The sequence below is a fragment of the Lolium rigidum genome, chromosome 5 (genome assembly GCF_022539505.1).
Source record: "Lolium rigidum isolate FL_2022 chromosome 5, APGP_CSIRO_Lrig_0.1, whole genome shotgun sequence".
Taxonomy (NCBI): Eukaryota; Viridiplantae; Streptophyta; class Magnoliopsida; order Poales; family Poaceae; genus Lolium; species Lolium rigidum.
In genome coordinates this window covers 138,173,312-138,193,166 of record NC_061512.1, presented here as the reverse complement: position 1 = coordinate 138,193,166, position 19,855 = coordinate 138,173,312, and the positions used below count along the sequence as shown (strand labels likewise).

Here is a 19,855-nt window from a genome sequence, read left to right as displayed (position 1 = left end):
GAGAAAACGGGAAGTTCCAGGAGGGCCTGTAGGTCACCGGATGCTGTTGATGGGGTCGGACGGGCCGTAGGATGTCGGAGACGAGCCAATCATCAGCGCTGCTGTCGGAGAAGACGGGCTCCTCGGCGGCGATTAAGGACGCCCCGCGTCGATTCCTCTTCCGGGACGAACGAGAACGACGATGCGGAGACGAAGGATGCCTCCGCGGAGGTCGGGGAGGCGCGGAACAGTGAGGACTCGCGGCGGCCCCATGGCTAGGGTTTCATCCCTCGCTGCCAGAGGAGAAAGATGGAGGACGCAGCTGCTTGGGGTGCGCTGGGGTGCTCCAAGACCTCTCCTCGTCGACGCAGGCAACCAGGAGGTGGCGCACGATGCACCAGGGAGCTCCACGCAGCTGCTTCCGTGACCAAGGTAGAAGACAAAGGTATTTTTTTCAATTAACCCCTGGACTACAAGGTTTTCTGGAAACCCATAAACAACACCCTTTCTGCAAAATTTGGTGATTCAAACTTGGTTTCGGAACTTGAGTAAAACTTCAGGGACCTTCTAAAAGAAACCAGGAAACTCCACATACTTTTGTTTGCCAAATTGGAGACATTTTGAAAGTGTCAAATTATATACATATTTGCATACATTAGGGTTTTCAAATTATTTTCTTTATGCATTTTTCTTAGAAAGATAAAATGATGTTCATGATGCTATTTTGAAGATCACATTCCATTAGATTCACCAAAACATTTGCGTTCGATGGGGTCAGAGGATTTCCATCTTCCTTTTCTTCTCATCTCATTGAAGTCACCAACAAGTAACTATGGCAATACGGGTCTACCCCCAAGTCACGGAGCTTTCTGTTTGTAGGGAGTTTGATTTTTGATATGATCAATGAAAGACCGCGCGAGCCCACTCCACTATCAGGCCTAATTTCTTCACAACCCTAGCCTCCTTCCGCCTGGGCGGTGGCGGCGGACCTTGCTGATCGGATTAGAACAGCGCGCGGCGACGCCAGATAGACCGACCGCTTCCAGGTAGGTGTCGAAACAATGCTATGGCGGGCGTTTGGTTCCCTTGCGAAGCACCAGAGCAAACGCCCGCTTGATCTGCCAGTCCATGCCTCCACCGCGCTTCGGCGCGCGTTTGGTTCACTTGTTATGCAGCAACAGACCAAATGCCCACTCCTAGATCTATCCGGCAAGGGCTCATCTGCTTTTCGCCGCTGCTCCCACATTCTACAGCAGGTTCACCAGCTTCATCATCAGCCAGCACGACCTGATAGTTTGCCCCTAGAGCAACAGCCGCTACAAAATAGTACAAGTCGGTAAGTGAATTTGCGATGCGTTTTCCTTTCGCACAGAGGCAGATAAGCTGGTTCACATTGTTAGGAACTATTTTTTTAGTGGTAAAATACATCCATAAAGGAGTCCGGAAAAGCTGGTTCACAACAACCTTTTTTTGGTCGTTAAGGAAGTTGCCGTTTTTCTTACAATGCTTTGTCAGTAAAATCTAAGAATGTCAAATTATGATTTTACATTGTTTTTGTCTTTTTGCAAGCCAAGTCAAAAAGGTTGATTTTTGTTTCTTTGCACAGATCATAATTTTCAAGTATTTTTATTTCGTAATTTCACACATCAGTGTAAATTGACATGTTCTACTCTTCTCTGCAGAGGAGCACTATCATCTCTACATATTAGCGAACAACACCATTTCCTGTGCATGTTTCACAAAATGGCACGTATTTTACCATAATAATGTCCCGAAACAATGCATTTTGTGGTTGAGCCCGATGTGGTTCTCTTACTAGTTTTTTTTTTTGCAAAATAAGTTCTTGTTCTTGAAACTTTTGGTCCTTTCTCAGTCATTATGTTACTTAGTCATGTGATGGGTGATCTTAACTATTCTTGGAATATCATGTAATTAATCCCCTAACATAGGGAAGATGGGACAGTTGGTCATCTACTGATCTTATATGTTTTCTGTTGCTATGGATTTGTGTTAATACAGGGGAACACCTTCTGCCTGTATCTCTGAACCAAATGGCACTGTTGAAGGGAGCTTTGATCAAAGGTTTGAAGCACTGATTAGTATCGGGGAGTGTGTCAGTGACGATGAGCTCACTCTACTCTTGAAGAAGAAAACCGTTCCCATCTGCTATGTTTGGTGTGACCCCTCCCCATGGATGCAACTAACCCAGGTTCAGTAAGAACTTGAATATTTGTATATATTTTTGTTGTTCTTTTTTCTAAAGCACTAGAGCTGCTGAGAAACGTACTATATTTGTTGGAACAATCTAGAGTTCAGTATCTTTCTAGGAATGTCGTAAACAAATAATCTATCGCTGATGTAATGTTTCTAGTGTCTTTTTTTTGGATGTCAAGAATTCAGAACTTCAGATGATGGCGGGTGCCCCCTTCTCCATCTTCTCACCAGACTTGACTGCTAGTTTCTAATTCCTAGCAAAGCTTTCTTCTCGCGATCATAGTTGCTTATTTACATTGGTTGAATTTTGTGTGATACCACTGAAAATATCATATGACTTGATAGTATATCTTCTGACCAATGTAATGCAAACCAAGAACTTGTATTGTTGTGGTTACTTTTGGAGGTGCATGTGGTGGTGGGTGGGATATATAATTGTTGGCTCAAGTTAAAATCTAGAGTATTGCGGATGCACTACACTCCCTTTATATGTATCAGTACTGGCTTTTTGGGAAATGGTTCTTGTGTCGATCATCCGTTTAGTTCTTTATGAAATTGATTTTTCACCATTAAAATCTTCTACCATTCTCCTTTTTGATCCCTCTTGCTTGGTTCCCCTTGCTCACACCAACATTAGTTAAGATCCAAACTATCTCCTGACACTCTAAACCCAATTCACAGTTCTACCTATCATCTGTGCACTATTTGGACCATTGCTCTGTTGTACCTTTATTTTATTTGCAGCACCTTAGGTTACAAGGTTATGTTGTGATATTCAATCTAACACTGATGATGTCAATGGTTCATGGGAACCTTTTTAAGCTTGTATGCGATGTTCACTATGAGTTTGCACGGTTCTATTCTCATTGTGCAGGCAATGTCAATGACAATCAATGTCAATAAGATGGTTAAAGCTGGCTTAAAAGTTAAAATATTGATGGCAGATTGGTTTGCACAAATGGACCCTAGGTTTGGTGGCAGTATAAGTAAAATGCAGACTATTGGATGGTACAATATTGAGATGTGGAAAGCATCTGGCATGGACCTTGATGGGGTAGAGTTCGTGCAGTTGTCAGAAGAAATAGGTCGCCATGCAGATCTGTACTGGCCAGTTGCCATGGATATTGCAAGGCAAAGCAATCTGAGTGAAATAAAGAAGTGTTTTGATTTTCATGCATCAAAAGATTTAAGGTATCAGATAACTTCTCTTAAGGTTCATTTCAGTTATAACCTTTGATTTTGAGCATTGAATTGCTGGGTCATTGTTTGTTCTTGAACAAGTCACTTTATTTTCTTTACCAATCAGGGGCTGTGGGACTATGGATCCATATATGATGAGAGAACCTACTCCTGCTGAGATACTATTTCCTTGCTTGCAGAGTGCTGTTATGTTATTTCCAGAGGTTGGTTTCCTTAATAACATATTCATCCTTGAATGTTAAATGCTGCCTGTGTTTGTGTATGTTAGTGAGCATAGTACATGTGATGGCCTTTCTGTGACTTTGGTCATCTTTTATATAATACATCCATCTGGATTGGAAATAACAGTCTAATATATACATTGAGTATTGGAATTTCCAAAATGTCATACATACTCTTACTAGCAAATGTTAGATCAAAGACCAAACTTTCGGGCTTAGAAGATCAAAGAACAGATGTTAGAATTTACAAAATCAGATCGAGGATCTGGTGGCAGCTGGGTTTGAGTAGTTTGATATACTAGTTTGTCCCAATGTGTAAGAATGTCAAGAACTTACTCATATTGTTGTCTGGACTACTGATAAACCTATCATTGAGAATCATTTATTTGCTACCCGCTCGTTACTATGGAACTATTAGATACTGCATTTTTACTGATTCTGGCGCAACACATTTATAAGAAGTCAACTTTAGTGATGCTATGTGCTCTTTTGCCACATTGATCTTATCATATTATACTCCCTCCGTCTCACGAAACGTGTCGAAGATTTGTCAAAATTTGAATGTATCTAGACACTAAATAGTAATAGATACATCCAAATTTTTACTAACCTTCGACATGTTTCGTGGGATGGATGGAGCATATATGATAGTTTCTCTTTATTTTTTAGTTTGTGATTTCTATTCGATATATGTGATCCAACCATTATCAATGCTTGAAACATGTTTAAAGTTATGCCTCTTCATTTTAAATTTCAATTGTTACTTCCATTTTAATTTTTCTTAGGCGCTTGTGAAGCTGCTGCACTATACATCTAGTTTAGCTAGTATGATAAGTGATATTTTTTGAGTAAACTCTGAATAAAATGAATGAAAAAATACATACAGAATAGGATACCATTTGCTTTTAATCACTGTGCATATTAAAGAATAAACTTATGCGTGAGCATTTCCCTCCCTGTCTTAGATCCATGCACCTGACTGTCTCAACGCTCTCTCATCTTTATTTAAAAAAAACGAGGCAAAAGCTTTGCCTTTTATGTCGATATAGAAGAAGCAAACATAGAGCAGCCTAGACCAACCGAAAAAAAAGAAACACACAGATAATTTAGCTTGTAATATCCAATTGGAACTCCAGCAGCTCACTTCATCTTTCTTGGTCCCTGGCGGCTGGTGTGGTTTCTTCTCTCTTAGGGTTAGCTTTCCTCCAGCTCCCTCCTTTTATAGGTCAGTTTTATAGGTCAGCACACACATGGGCTTGGGCCACTTGGGCCAGAAACATGTCCAGTGTTCAACACTCCCCCTCAAGATGGATGGTAGATATCTATCAATCTCATCTTGTCACATGCCAAGTTGCATTCCCTTGTTCCCAGTCCCTTTGTCAAGCAATCAGCAATCCGCTTTCCAGAAGTGACATGAGTAAGGCTGATGATCCTAGCATCAAGTTTCTCCTTAATGAAGAAGTGATCAATTTCCACATGTTTTGTCCTATCATGTTGGACTGGATTATTTGCAATACTTATGGTTGACTGATTGTCACACCAATCTCTCAAGGGCCCCTTTTCTCAGAAGCTTCAACTCGCTCAGGAGATGCTTCACCCAAAGCATCTCACACACCCCTTTAGATAAAGCTTTGTATTCAGCTTCTGCCGTTGATCTAGACACTGTTTGTTTCTTGCTTCTCCATGGTACCAGATTTCCTCCCACAAACACACAATAGCCTGACGTTGATCTTCTAGCATCTCGACAACCAGCCCAATCAGAGTCACTATAGCCATTCACCTCAAGGTGTCCACTCTTTGCAAACCACAACCCCTTTCCCGGAGTTCCCTTCAAGTATCTCAAGATTCTGTGCACTATATCAAGATGTCCACTCCTTGGTTCATGCATGTATCTGCTCACCACACCCACGGCATATGTAATGTTAGGCCTGGTATGACACAAGTACAAAAGTCTCCCAACCAATTTCTGATAATTTTCCTTATTCACTAGCTCACCATAGAATAGCTCGGATTCCCTGAAGGTGACATCCATACTTACAAACATGCGTTTCGCAGAGGGACACCAACATTTATACCCCTGCTGACTAGAGGAATAACCAACAAAAACACATTTTACTGCTCGTGGGTCTAACTTCCCAATCGATGGTCTATGATCCCGAACAAAGCATGTACTGCCAAATAATTTCGGAGGGACAACAAACTTATTTTTCTCAAACAACAACTCGCATCGGGATTTCATACCGAGTATCCTGGAGGGTATTTAATGTAAGACTCAAACACACCGAATTTACCCGCAACATGCTTAGATGCACCAGAGTCTAGAATCCATTATGTATCATTCTCATTAGTAGCAAGGGATGCCTTTTCAGAATTACCTTCATCCGTGGAGACTAAGTTAGCAAAGCTTCCATAGGCAGCACCATCCACTTCTGCATCCTTTGACATCTCATTGTCCACTTCAGTCGCCATGTGTGCACTCTGACCACCGGAGTTTTCGGCGTGTCCTCCTCTACCTCTAGCAGTTTGACGTCCTGAGTATCCACCTCTACCTCCTGCCATCCTGCTACTTCCCCCTATGTTATATCCCCTGCCTCTATCACGAGTTGGGCAGTACCACTTCCCTAGTCTCTTTCCACTCTCTACGCTCGGTCACGGCAAACGTTGGAGCTAACACAACTTTCTCATCTGCTGGTTCTAGAGAGAGCCGCACGTCCTCTTGAGCCATTGCTGCAATGGCCTCGTCAAGAGTGGGCAAGGAGGTGTGGTGCAGCAGAGATGCCTTTCTGCCATCAAAGCACTTACTTAGCCCATCCAAAAACTTGAGCACACGCCTGCGTGCTATCCACTTGTGCCCTGACTCGATGGAGGCTGCATCATAGAGTTCGAGAGGGTCACAGTTATCCTGATCAGCCCATAAGGCTTGCAGTTCTGCCACATATGCCATCACTGTCATGTCTCCCTGGCGGAGATGGCGAATCTTCCCATCAATCTGAGCAATGAGCATGACATTGCCCTTACCAGGTCTTCCATATTTCAGCAGCTGTGTACAACCCCTCCACGGAACGCCCAATGGACGGCACCACCGAGTTCAACAGCCACCCAATAAGCAGAGAGTTGATGGTTTTCCACTTCTTTCCCTCAACACTAGTCTTGTCTCTTGGTTCTTTGACAGTCCCCAATAAGTACCCATCAAGATCTTTCTGATCCACAACCAACATTGCCCTCCGAGATCGACTCAGATAGTTGGTAACCCCCTCTAGTTTGATGTTCGTGGGTGACAGGTCAATCTTCTGAACCACTTCTTGTCGGGGAACAATGGCTTCAGAGCCACCCCCTTTTGAGAGAAATATCGTGAGCTGCTCGAGAGCCTCCGCAAAGCCTTTGGACTCACCCATCTGCACTCTCACCTTCACCCAGCAAAAACAACAAACAACTTTGGGGCACGCTTACCAGCAACCTCCTTTCACCAGCAGCAAGCACACACAACTTGAGAAACCACCACCCCTGCTTCACTCCTGGACGAGCAGCTGCACGCAGCAGCAAGAACCACAGTCCAGCTTGTCCTTCTCCTTCCCTTTGCACGCAGCACCACCTCGTCTCCTCTCCGCCGCGCAAAACCACTGTTGTTCCCTGCCTGAACCGGCTTCCCTTCAGGCCCCACTGTGGCCTTGCTCTGATACCATGTTGGAGCAGCAGCTCACCTCATCTTTCTTGGTTCCTGGCGGCTGGTGTGATTTCTTCTCTCTTAGGGTTAGCTCTCCTCCAGCTCCCTCCTTTTATAGGTCAGCACACATGGGCTTAGGCCACTTGGGCCAGAAACATGTCCAGTGTTCAACAAACTCCAATTGCTACAGAAGCATCCAGTAAACTAATCTGTTAGTTAGTCATGTTGGGGCACCTAGCCATTTGGTTAGATAGCTGCAGGCCTAGAGCTTTGACCGTGAGCTCGCCCGTTCCAGCCCAGCAATTGCATTATTTTTTGTGCCATGGTTCCAGTCCCATCAGCTGCAGAATTTATTTTTTGCTACAGTAGCAGAGTGGTGGCAGAGTTGCAAAGACAGCCACACCATTGCTAATTATTTAACTACAGCAGCCCAGGTGGGGGAGATGCAGACTCCTAATATGCAAAAAATAGTCGTTTTATACGGGATGGCCCCGTTTACGGCTGCTAGAGACAAGAACAAATGCATTCATGCAAGAATTTGCCACCTCAAGCTGACATCAATGCATTATTAGCTAAATTAATTTTTATAATGATTTATCTCCTAACTTATTAATCCAATTAGCAAACTCTGTCTACACCGCTGAGTTCATCTTGACAAGGGCTTCGAAACTAGATCCCATCTTCCTATGTCTCCAAGTTTTTTTTCCTTGCACCGGTTGTCATATTTATATATTCTGGACTCTAGTTGACAAATTAAAAACATACAGTTGCCATGATAATAGTGTATAGTTTCGAATTAATTTTGAATACGTTCTTAGTTTAAGCCATGAGATTACTTACAAGTTTATTATAAACACATTCTAAAATGCAGGTGGACTTATGGCTGTTGAGCATGGATCAGCATGGGGCTAACATGTTAGCAAGAGAATACTGCAACCTCATGCAATCGAAAAACACACCAATTGCTTTATTCCATTGTATCTTTATGTTTCGTATTATCTATTGTGTCACTTAGTTTTCTCTATTTCATGCACACACATGCTTTAGCTTAATAAAGTACAGATAAGGCACCTGATTTTTTACCATACCCAGAATGGGAGGAGTGGGAGAATGTAAGATGGTCCATCTTCATGGAAGATGATGAGGTGTGTCTTGTCAATTTTTATTATTTATACATTTGACCTTATTCTGCTAACCCTTTATATAATCTATCAGTTTGATACAAGTTCGAACTGCTGAGATTAAAAGACTCAAAGATCCTTGTGACCCTTCGTGTACCATCGATATGCTAGTATAATCAATTAATCATGCAGGAAACTCATCTTTGATCCTGCAAGACAAAAATAACAGAGATTCTTAGTGTCAACAGAAGAATTGTTGTTGTAAGAAACCAAAGATATCCAAGAGTGCGTTAACATTTTTTTGTATGGAAACAGAAAATGAGATATGAAATGGAACTGCATAAATAAATAATGTATAAGTGCTCATCATATCTTGACTTAGTTTTTATATGCAGTTGTAATCAAAAGGCCTAATATAGTTAACTGATGTTTTCTGTTCCTTGAGCTTAGATGGGATATTATTTATGTTATTTATAATTTTGAACACATTTTTGAAAAGCATAATCTGACATGCAGTTTTGGTTGTTGTCAACAAGTTAAACTTAACCATGCGGAAATTTGCTACTCCTACCTTTGTTCACAGAAGAATCTTCTTTCAAGGCTTCTACAATGGAGATTCTTCAATAGCTGCTATTTTTTAATTTGCAGGAAGATGTCAGTAGAAAAATAGATAATGCTTTGTGCCCTGAAAAATTTGCAGAAGGCAATCCGTGTTCAGAGTACATAAAGTATATAATCTTACCTTGGTTTGGAAAGTTTGAGGTGCTTCGGAAGGAAGAGAATGGTGGCAACATGTAAGTGTCGCTGCCATGTCACACTTTATCTTGTATTGAGAAATGTTACTATGTAGTTTCCCCAGTAGAATGTACAATTATATCATTCAGTCTGGGTTGTCAATAATTCCAATATTCACCAGCCAGGAATTGATTATAATATTGTGTAGTATTCCATGGTTTGTGACAACTGAAAGCTACTAATTATACAGAATCTTCTTGAGCATGGAAGAGTTTGTTGCTGATTATGAAAGTGGCGCTCTGCATCCTGCTGACGTGAAGCAGGCACTTGTGAAAGCAGTAAACATGCTATTGCAGGTAACTTGGTTTCTCTATCTGTTTCACTGTGATCACATTTTGTTCGGTCAAGTTCCACAGTTTCATTTCTTTGTTGCTGAGCTGGGTATTTTATGATGTCAATTAGAAGGTATCTCGACTATAAGATTTTCCATATGAGAATGATATGCATTTTAGTTGATTGATACCAGTGCTGGCATTAGAAATGCTGGGTGTATCTTACCAAAGGCATGAGGTGAACAAGCTCTCTGTGACTCGAGATGCACACACCAATTTGGATTGAGATTCACACCGATACAGAAATTTGTGTCTCCCTTTTTATTATAATGCAGTAATTTATATAATTAGGAAAACTAAGATCTTAGAGCATCTCTAGCCGATCCCTTAAAACCGGTTGGAGGTGTGACAATTTTGTTTTACTCCTATAAACCGGACATAGCCGAACCCCCAAACCTTATAAAGGAATAAAAAATTACTCTTCAGGTTGGCTGACTCCTAAATATATCTGGCCACGAGATCTCCATAGTAAAACTTGGCCACCCAACCCCGCCCGCACCGCACCATCACCAACGTTGCCTCCACCGAAACCACGCAGCTTCCGCGACACCCTGAAACCTCCCGCGCCCTCCCGTGGTACTCCTCTCTCGTCGGAGGCTGCCGTTGCCGAAATCGAGCCTCCATGTTGATTTTGTTGCCGAAAAATCCAACTGGCGACCTCCTCCGAGCCCCTCTGTCGACTTCCGGCAGTCTCGCAGCCTCGCCTTGCCTGGCCAATCCATCGTAGATGTCGTGTGCCCTAGGGTTATCGCCAACGTTCGATTCGGAATCACCAAGTTTGGCGCAATGAGATGAAGGAGGCTAATCCAGTTGGAGTGCAAGCTCTCGCCGTCGTAAGAGCGCCAGAACCGGCGGCGGTGTCCTTCCCTTGTTATATGGAGGACACACCAATGGCGTTTTGCACAATGCCAACAAGGTATTTGTTTACCTTTTTCTTCTTGTGAATGAGCTAGGAGATATATGTTGGTGTTTACAAAATTTTATTTGAAATTCGTAGTCCCGTGAAGAAGTGTAAAAAGAGAGATAAATGGACAGAGGATGAGGACAAGGCATTGTATTTTACATGGAATGATCAAGTTCTTCCCGATGAGGCATTGTACTCTCGGAGTGGAAAGCAACCGTTCGATGAATTTTAGCAATAAATTCATGACCCTTTTTACCACTTTACAGTAGGGGAAGTGATGGCGTGTATTTCACACGTTCGTTGGGCAACCCCAAGAGGAAGGTATGATGCGCACAGCAGCAAGTTTTCCCTCAGAAAAAAACCAAGGTTTATCGAACCAGGAGGAGCCAAGAAGCACGTTGAAGGTTGATGGCGGCGGGATATAGTGCGGCGCAACACCAGGGATTCCGGCGCCAACGTGGAACCTGCACAACACAACCAAACTACTTTGCCCCAACGAAACAAGTGAGGTTGTCAATCTCACCGGCTTGCTGTAACAAAGGATTAACCGTATTGTGTGGAAGATGATCGTTTGCGTGAAAACAATGAGAACAAGTATTGCGATGAGATTGTATTTCAGTAAAGAGAATTGGACCGGGGTCCACAGCTCACTAGAGGTGTCTCTCCCATAAGACGAACAAGCATGTTGGGTGAACAAATTACAGCTTGGGCAATTGACAAATAAAGAGAGCATGACAATGCACATACATATCATGATGAGTATAGTGAGATTTAATTGGGCATTACGACAAAGTACATAGACCGCCATCCAACCGCATCTATGCCTAAAAAGTCCACCTTCAGAGTTATCATCCGAACCCCTCCAGTATTAAGTTGCAAGCAACAGACAATTGCATTAAGTATGGTGCGTAATGTAATCAACAACTACATCCTTAGACATAGCATCAATGTTTTATCCCTAGTGGCAACAAAGCACAACACAACCTTAGAACTTTCTCGTCATCGTCCCGGTGTCAATGCAGGCATGAACCCACTATCGAGCATAAGTACTCCCTCTTGGAGTTACAAGCATCTACTTGGCCAGAGCATCTACTAGTAACGGAGAGCATGCAAGATCATAAACAACACATAAGCATAACTTTGATAATCAACATAACAAGTATTCTCTATTCATCGGATCCCAACAAACGCAACATATAGAATTACATATAGATGATCTTGATCATGATAGGCAGCTCACAAGATCCGACAATGATAGCACAATGGGGAGAAGACAACCATCTAGCTACTGCTATGGACCCATAGTCCAGGGGTAGACTACTCACACATCACACCGGAGGCGACCATGGCGGCGTAGAGTCCTCCGGGAGATGATTCCCTCTCCGGCAGGGTGCCGGAGGCGATCTCCTCGGATCCCCCGAGATGGGATCGGCGGCGGCGGCGTCTCTGGAAGGTTTTCCGTATCGTGGTTCTCGGTACTGGGGGTTTCGTCACGGAGGCTATTTGTAGGCGGAAGGGCAGGTCAAGAGGCGGCACGGGGGCCCCACACCACAGGGCCGCGCGGCCAAGGGGGGGGGCCGCGCCGCCCTAGGGTGTGGCCCCCTCGTCGCCCCTCTTCGTCTCTCCTTCGGACTTCTGGAAGCTTCGTGGAAAAATAGGCCCCTGGGCTTTGATTTCGTCCAATTCCGAGAATATTTCCTTACTAGGATTTCTGAAACCAAAAACAAGCAGTAAAACAAGAATCGGCACTTCGGCATCTTGTTAATAGGTTAGTTCCGTAAAATGCACGAATATGACATAAAGTGTGCATAAAACATGTAGATAACATCAATAATGTGGCATGGAACATAAGAAATTATCGATACGTCGGAGACGTATCAGCATCCCTAAGCTTAGTTCTCGCTCGTCCCGAGCGAGGTAAAACGATAATACGGATAATTTCTGGAGTGACATGCCATCATAATCTTGATCATACTATTTGTAAAGCATATGTAGTGAATGCAGCGATCAAAACAATGGTAATGACATGAGTAAACAAGTGAATCATATAGCAAAGACTTTTCATGAATAGCACTTCAAGACAAGCATCAATAAGTCTTGCATAAGAGTTAACTCATAAAGCAATAATTCAAAGTAAAGGTATTGAAGCAACACAAAAGAAGATTAAGTTTCAGCGGTTGCTTTCAACTTGTAACATGTATATCTCATGGATATTGTCAACATAGAGTAATATAATAAGTGCAATAAGCAAATATGTAGGAATCAATGCACAGTTCACACAAGTGTTTGCTTCTTGAGGTGGAGAGAAATAGGTGAACTGACTCAACATAAAAAGTAAAAGAATGGTCCTCCATAGAGGAAAAGCATCGATTGCTATATTTGTGCTAGAGCTTTGATTTTGAAAACATGAAACAATTTTGTCAACGGTACTAATAAAGCATATGCATCATGTAAATTATATCTTATAAGTTGCAAGCCTCATGCATAGTGTACCAATAGTGCCCGCACCTTGTCCTAATTAGCTTGGACTACCCGGATTATCACCGCAATACATATGCTTTAACCAAGTATCACAAAGGGGTACCTCTATGCCGCTCGTACAAAGGTCTAAGGAGAAAGCTCGCATTTGGATTTCTCGCTTTTGATTATTCTCAACTTAGACATCCATACCGGGACAACATAGACAACAGATAATGGACTCCTCTTTTAATGCTTAAGCATTCAACAACAATTAATTCTTTTCTCATTAGAGATTTGAGGATATTTGTCCAAAACTGAAACTTCCACCATGGAACATGGCTTTAGTTAGCGGCCCAATGTTCTTCTCTCACAATATGCATGCTCAAACCATTCAACTCAGTGTAGATCGCCCTTACTTCCGACAAGACGAACATGCATAGCAACTCACATGAAATTCAACAATGAATTGTTGATGGCGTTCCCCAGTAAACATGGTTATCGCACAACAAGCAACTTAATAAGAGATAAATTGCATAATTACATATTCAATACTACAATAGTTTTTAAGGCTATTTGTCCCATGAGCTATATATTGCAAAGGTGAATGATGGAATTTTAAAGGTAGCACTCAAGCAATTTACTTCGGAATGGCGGAAAAATACCATGTAGTATAGGTAGGTATGGTGGACACAAATGGCATAGTGGTTGGCTCAAGTATTTTGGATGCATGAGAAGTATTCCCTCTCGATACAAGGTTTAGGCTAGAAAGGCTTATTTGAAACAAACACAAGGATGAACCGGCGCAGCAAAACTCACATAAAAGACATATTGAAAGCATTATAAGACTCTACACCGTCTTCCTTGTTGTTCAAACTCAAAACTAGAAATTATCTAGACCTTAGAGAAACCAAATATGCAAACCAAATTTTAGCATGCTCTATGTATTTCTTCATTAATGGGTGCAAAGCATATGATGCAAGAGCTTAAACATGAGCACAACAATTGCCAAGTATCACATTACCCAAGACATTTATAGCAATTACTACATGTATCATTTTCCAATTCCAACCATATAACAATTTAACGAAGGAGAAACTTCGCCATGAATACTATGAGTAGAAACCAAGGACATACTTGTCCATATGCTACAGCGGAGCGTGTATCTCTCCCACAAAGTGAATGCTAGGATCCATTTTATTCAAACAAAACAAAAAACAAAAACAAACCGACGCTCCAAGAAAAAGCACATAAGATGTGATGGAATAAAAATATAGTTTCGGGGAGGAACCTGATAATATTGTCGATGAAGAAGGGGATGCCTTGGGCATCCCCAAGCTTAGACGCTTGAGTCTTCTTGATATATGCAGGGGTGAACCACCGGGTGCATCCCCAAGCTTAGAGCTTTCACTCTCCTTGATCATGTTGCATCATACTCCTCTCTTGATCCTTGAAAACTTCCTCCACACCAAACTCGAAACAACTCATTAGAGGGTTAGTGCACAATATAAATTGACATATTCAGAGGTGACACAATCATTCTTAACACTTCTGGACATTGCATAATGCTACTGGACATTAGTGGATCAAAGAAATTCATCCAACATAGCGAAAGAGGCAATGCGAAATAAAAGGCAGAATCTGTCAAAACAGAACAGTTCGTATTGACGAATTTTAAAATGGCACCAGACTTGCTCAAATGAAAATGCTCAAATTGAATGAAAGTTGCGTACATATCTGAGGATCATGCACGTAAATTGGCATAATTTTCTGAGCTTCCTGCAGGGCAGTGGGCTCAGATTCGTGACAGCAAAGAAATCTGGAACTGCGCAGTAATCCAAATCTAGTACTTACTTTTCTATCAACGGCTTAACTTGGCACAACAAAACACAAAACTAAGATAAGGAGAGGTTGCTACAGTAGTAAACAACTTCCAAGACACAAAATAAAAACAAAGTACTGTAGGTAAAAACATGGGTTGTCTCCCATAAGTGCTTTTCTTTAACGCCTTTCAGCTAGGCGCAGAAAGTGTGTATCAAGTATTATCGAAGGGTGGTACTTCTACAGCGGGGTGTGGGCTTTTCTCAACCAGGCATATTATATTAGATACATAAGTTTTAGCATCTCCCTTTTCATTAGTCTTAGGCGTGCTACTCTCATCAAACAAATTTTCAGGAACAAGCCAAGCATAGTTATTTTCTAGCGCATCATTCATAGCTAGGAGCTTACATGGTATTGGTGCTTTGGTCTCCCCTCCATCATCAATATTATTAGTGTATCTTATTCTATCCATATCCATCTTTTCAAGGAGACTAACAAAATTAGTAGGAGAACCAAGCATATTAAATTTAGCAAACACCTTTCTAGCTTCTCTTGCTAGACCACCAAATTCTCTAAGAAGGGTTTCTAATACAAAATCTCTCTTTTCCCCCTCTTCCATATCGCCAAGTGTGAAAAACATGTGTTGGATTATAGGATTAAGATTAACAAATTTAGTTTCCAACAGAGTGAACTAAATGCGCAGCAGCAATTTCATAAGTAGGCGCAAGGTCTACCAAGTGTCTATCTTCAAAATTTTCAGTGGTACTAACGTGGTTGAAAAATTCTTCTATATTATTTCTCCCAACTATAGACCCACGTCCTACCGGTATGTCTTTTGTGGTAAAATTAAAAGGAAACATGATGAAATAAGTAAATGCAAGTAAACTAATTTTTTTGTGTTTTCGATATAGCAAACAAGATAGCAAATAAAGTAAAACTAGCAACTAATTTTTTTTTGTATTTTGATTTAGTGCAGCAAACAAAGTAGTAAATAAAACTAAGCAAGACAAAAACAAAGTAAAGAGGTTGAGAAGTGGAGACTCCCCTTGCAGCGTGTCTTGATCTCCCCGGCAACGGCGCCGTAAAAAGAGCTTGATGGCGTGTATTTCACACGTTCGTTGGGCAACCCCAAGAGGAAGGTATGATGCGCACAGCAGCAAGTTTTCCCTCGTAAAGAAACCAAGGTTTATCGAACCAGGAGGAGCCAAGAAGCACGTTGAAGGTTGATGGCGGCGGGATGTAGTGCGGCGCAACACCAGGGATTCCGGCGCCAACGTGGAACCTGCACAACACAACCAAACTACTTTGCCCCAACGAAACAGTGAGGTTGTCAATCTCACCGGCTTGCTGTAACAAAGGATTAACCGTATTGTGTGGAAGATGATCGTTTGCGAGAAAACGAGTAGAACAAGTATTGAAGTAGATTGTATTTCAGTAAAGAGAATTGGACCGGGGTCCACAGTTCACTAGAGGTGTCTCTCCCATAAGACGAACAGCATGTTGGGTGAACAAATTACAGTTGGGCAATTGACAAATAAAGAGAGCATGACAATGCACATACATATCATGATGAGTATAGTGAGATTTAATTGGGCATTACGACAAAGTACATAGACCGCCATCCAACCGCATCTATGCCTAAAAAGTCCACCTTCGAGTTATCATCCGAACCCCTCCAGTATTAAGTTGCAAGCAACAGACAATTGCATTAAGTATGGTGCGTAATGTAATCAACAACTACATCCTTAGACATAGCATCAATGTTTTATCCCTAGTGGCAACAACGACAACACAACCTTAGAACTTTCGTCACTCGTCCCGAGTGTCAATGCGAGCATGAACCCACTATCGAGCATAAGTACTCCCTCTTGGAGTTACAAGCATCTACTTGGCCAGAGCATCTACTAGTAACGGAGAGCATGCAAGATCATAAACAACACATAAGCATAACTTTGATAATCAACATAACAAGTATTCTCTATTCATCGGATCCCAACAAACGCAACATATAGAATTACATATAGATGATCTTGATCATGATAGGCAGCTCACAAGATCCGACAATGATAGCACAATGGGGAGAAGACAACCATCTAGCTACTGCTATGGACCCATAGTCCAGGGGTAGACTACTCACACATCACACCGGAGGCGACCATGGCGGCGTAGAGTCCTCCGGGAGATGATTCCCCTCTCCGGCAGGGTGCCGGAGGCGATCTCCCGGATCCCCCGAGATGGGATCGGCGGCGGCGGCGTCTCCGGGAAGGTTTTCCGTATCGTGGTTCTCGGTACCGGGGGTTTCGTCACGGAGGCTATTTGTAGGCGGAAGGGCAGGTCAAGAGGCGGCACGGGGGCCCCACACCACAGGGCCGCGCGGCCAAGGGGGGCGCCGCGCCGCCCTAGGGTGTGGCCCCCTCGTCGCCCCTCTTCGTCTCTCCTTCGGACTTCCGGAAGCTTCGTGGAAAAATAGGCCCCCGGGCTTTGATTTCGTCCAATTCCGAGAATATTTCCTTACTAGGATTTCTGAAACCAAAAACAGCGAGAACAAAGAATCGGCACTTCGGCATCTTGTTAATAGGTTAGTTCCAGAAAATGCACGAATATGACATAAAGTGTGCATAAAACATGTAGATAACATCAATAATGTGGCATGGAACATAAGAAATTATCGATACGTCGGAGACGTATCAGGAAGCCTCTACGGTGTAAAATTCATGAGCATTTTAACAAGGCAAACAGAAGTCGAGAAGCTATATCACTGCATCACTCTTAAATATGTGACACATTCTTGTTATGCGTTCAAATGCTGGCTAGGTTTGATCAAGTGGAGAAGCTAGATCACTATGATCTATTCTATCGATTTATATTAATTATGCTCTATGCTATGCATTTGTATGCACTACCAGACTATGCAAATGGTTTGTATGACAATGCTATGGATTGTTATTGATTTGTATGCTCAAAATTATTTTATAGAGTTAACTATGGGGGATTGGTTAGGAACCGTTTTTTTAGCGGAGCAAATATAAGGAGTTAAAGGATAAGGAACCAATAGGGGGCTAAATTACAAGGGATCAGCTAGAGATGCCCTTAGGAGTATTGTTTATTTGTGATAATTGGATGGTCAAGAGAAAATATGTTTATTAGGCTTGTATCATTATTCATACTCGGCTTTATTATTAGACTGATATCATACACTTTACCGAGATACCTTGGTTCTGTTAGTATTATGTTAGGTCGTGATTTCATTACTTTAATGCATGTCTTTTGATCAAAGTAGCTAGGGAGTTTTTTTTTATTTGCTCTTTCTTGAAAATGATTGCATGAGCACAATTTTATTGCTTTAGATGTATCTATAATGACTCTATGATCAGGAAATACTAGTCGGAGGTATAATTATTTTATCCATAAAGTATGTCCATCATACTCATTCAGCTTTGCTGCCTCTAGTCACCTTGATCTCCTTGTCGATGATGTACCTGCTGTCGACTCGTGGGTTAGACTATGAGCATATTGAGCTTGAATGGGCTTTAGTTTGCTCAAACTGACGACTTACACACATAATGTAAAGGCATTGGTCAAAGGTTCTAAGTCACAACCATTCTTTTGCTGCTTGCCACACATAATAACATTAGGCTAGCTTGACCCAACAGCTAGGCTCGAGCCTAGGGAATACTATGAAATAAGGGGATGCCTTGGAAATTGACTTGTCTTCAAGTTGAAGGACCATGGGTGCATTTTATTCTCGTAGCTATATGCATCTCCTGATTTAGCAAAATGCCAACTTCGGTGACATGGACAAAATAATTCATGTTATTCCTTAACTTTTGTGCATTAGTTAACGAGTGTGTCCTTACTATCCTTGAGTACTTGCTCTCACTTGTGATGTGTCTATCTTGTCAATTTTGTTTCAAGGTTGTTCGTGACCGCTTCAGAAGCAATGCTGAACCAATAAAACTAGCAAAAGCTATAGAGGTACATTTCTCTCTACTTTATCGGTTATTGATTTATTTTCCGATTCCATGTATAGCAAAGTATCATCCCAGCAATATAAGCTGGAAAATGACTAGTTAGTTGCTTTGCTTGATGATGTTAATATATATGCCATGGTAACCTAAGTTACAATTGATTGACAGTTGTTTGAATAAATCCATTTAGCTTATTGTCTATTAATTTAATGGTGAATTTCGGCCTTATTTTAAGTCATGCATTTAGTTGATTCCAAGCACTATAGGCTCCGATCATCTTTACTATCAAAGCCCTTGCGGCGCTGTCCATGATGGTTGGTATGTCGTCAGGGTTAGCTCGGGAAGGTGAAAAAATAACACTGTTCGGCCACCGATAAGTGAAACATATCAGTTCATAACACCCCACCAAAAAAGAGCCTCGAGCCATCGTCTCCGACATCCTATGGAAACCCTAGCATACTGTCACGCCGTTGTCGCTCCTCCCATCTCGCCTCCCGTTCCGGCCGCCGTCTTATGGAGATCGCGGCCGCATTCCCGACCATTGAGCGGAGTGCCTCCTCTTGTTTGCACGAATTCGAGCTCAAGGTCTATCCTCCTCCAACTCTGGCCATCGTCAACTAACCGCCCCTCTAAGTCGGAGGACCTCCACCTTCCAGAGGCCTTCTGCAGCCTCTCTTCACTCTTCGTCGCCTCCAGCACGCTCGCCATCGACCTAGGCCTCGTCTGGAATGGGCCATGGCGGTGGTTCGACGAGTCGATGCTGGATTGCTGCGAGACCCTCAGCAAGGTCAAGTCTGAGGCCTTCGGCAAGGTCGTTTGCCTCTGCATTGTGTCGGCGCAAGGGTAGAATTAGTGCACTTGTGCTACACATATATTTAGTATTTTTTATATGCACAATTTCATGATAACCCACTTCGTACCAGAAACATTTAGAGAAATATTTTTCGCAGATTTATATGGCTCTAAGCTGGGGATATATGTCATATACCTATGTTTTGCAGATAGTAGTCCTGTTTAGCGTATGCATGTTAGTGTAATGTAATACCCGCCAATTGGTTGTACTGTCTATGTATTGATGCTACTGGAAATCATCTTCTTTTGCAGATTCAGCTCGAGTCTACATCATGTAGGTATGGCACTGATATATCTCAACGTGATGCCTGACCGAGAACTGAAACT

The 19,855-nt window shown here is 42.2% G+C and overlaps 1 protein-coding gene across 1 annotated transcript; it reads left to right on the top strand.

Moving 5' to 3' along the window:
- Window positions 1-250: 250 nt before the first annotated feature.
- On the top strand, window positions 251-19,523 carry LOC124656468 (tyrosine--tRNA ligase 1, cytoplasmic-like). Its single transcript, XM_047195204.1, has 11 exons — window positions 251-402; window positions 1,999-2,188; window positions 3,068-3,384; window positions 3,500-3,596; window positions 6,636-6,734; window positions 8,150-8,255; window positions 8,341-8,423; window positions 9,048-9,193; window positions 9,385-9,490; window positions 18,624-18,683; window positions 19,317-19,523. Exons 1-11 carry the CDS (start codon window positions 251-253, stop codon window positions 19,521-19,523), a joined length of 1,563 nt encoding a protein of 520 aa, XP_047051160.1.
- Window positions 19,524-19,855: the final 332 nt, after the last annotated feature.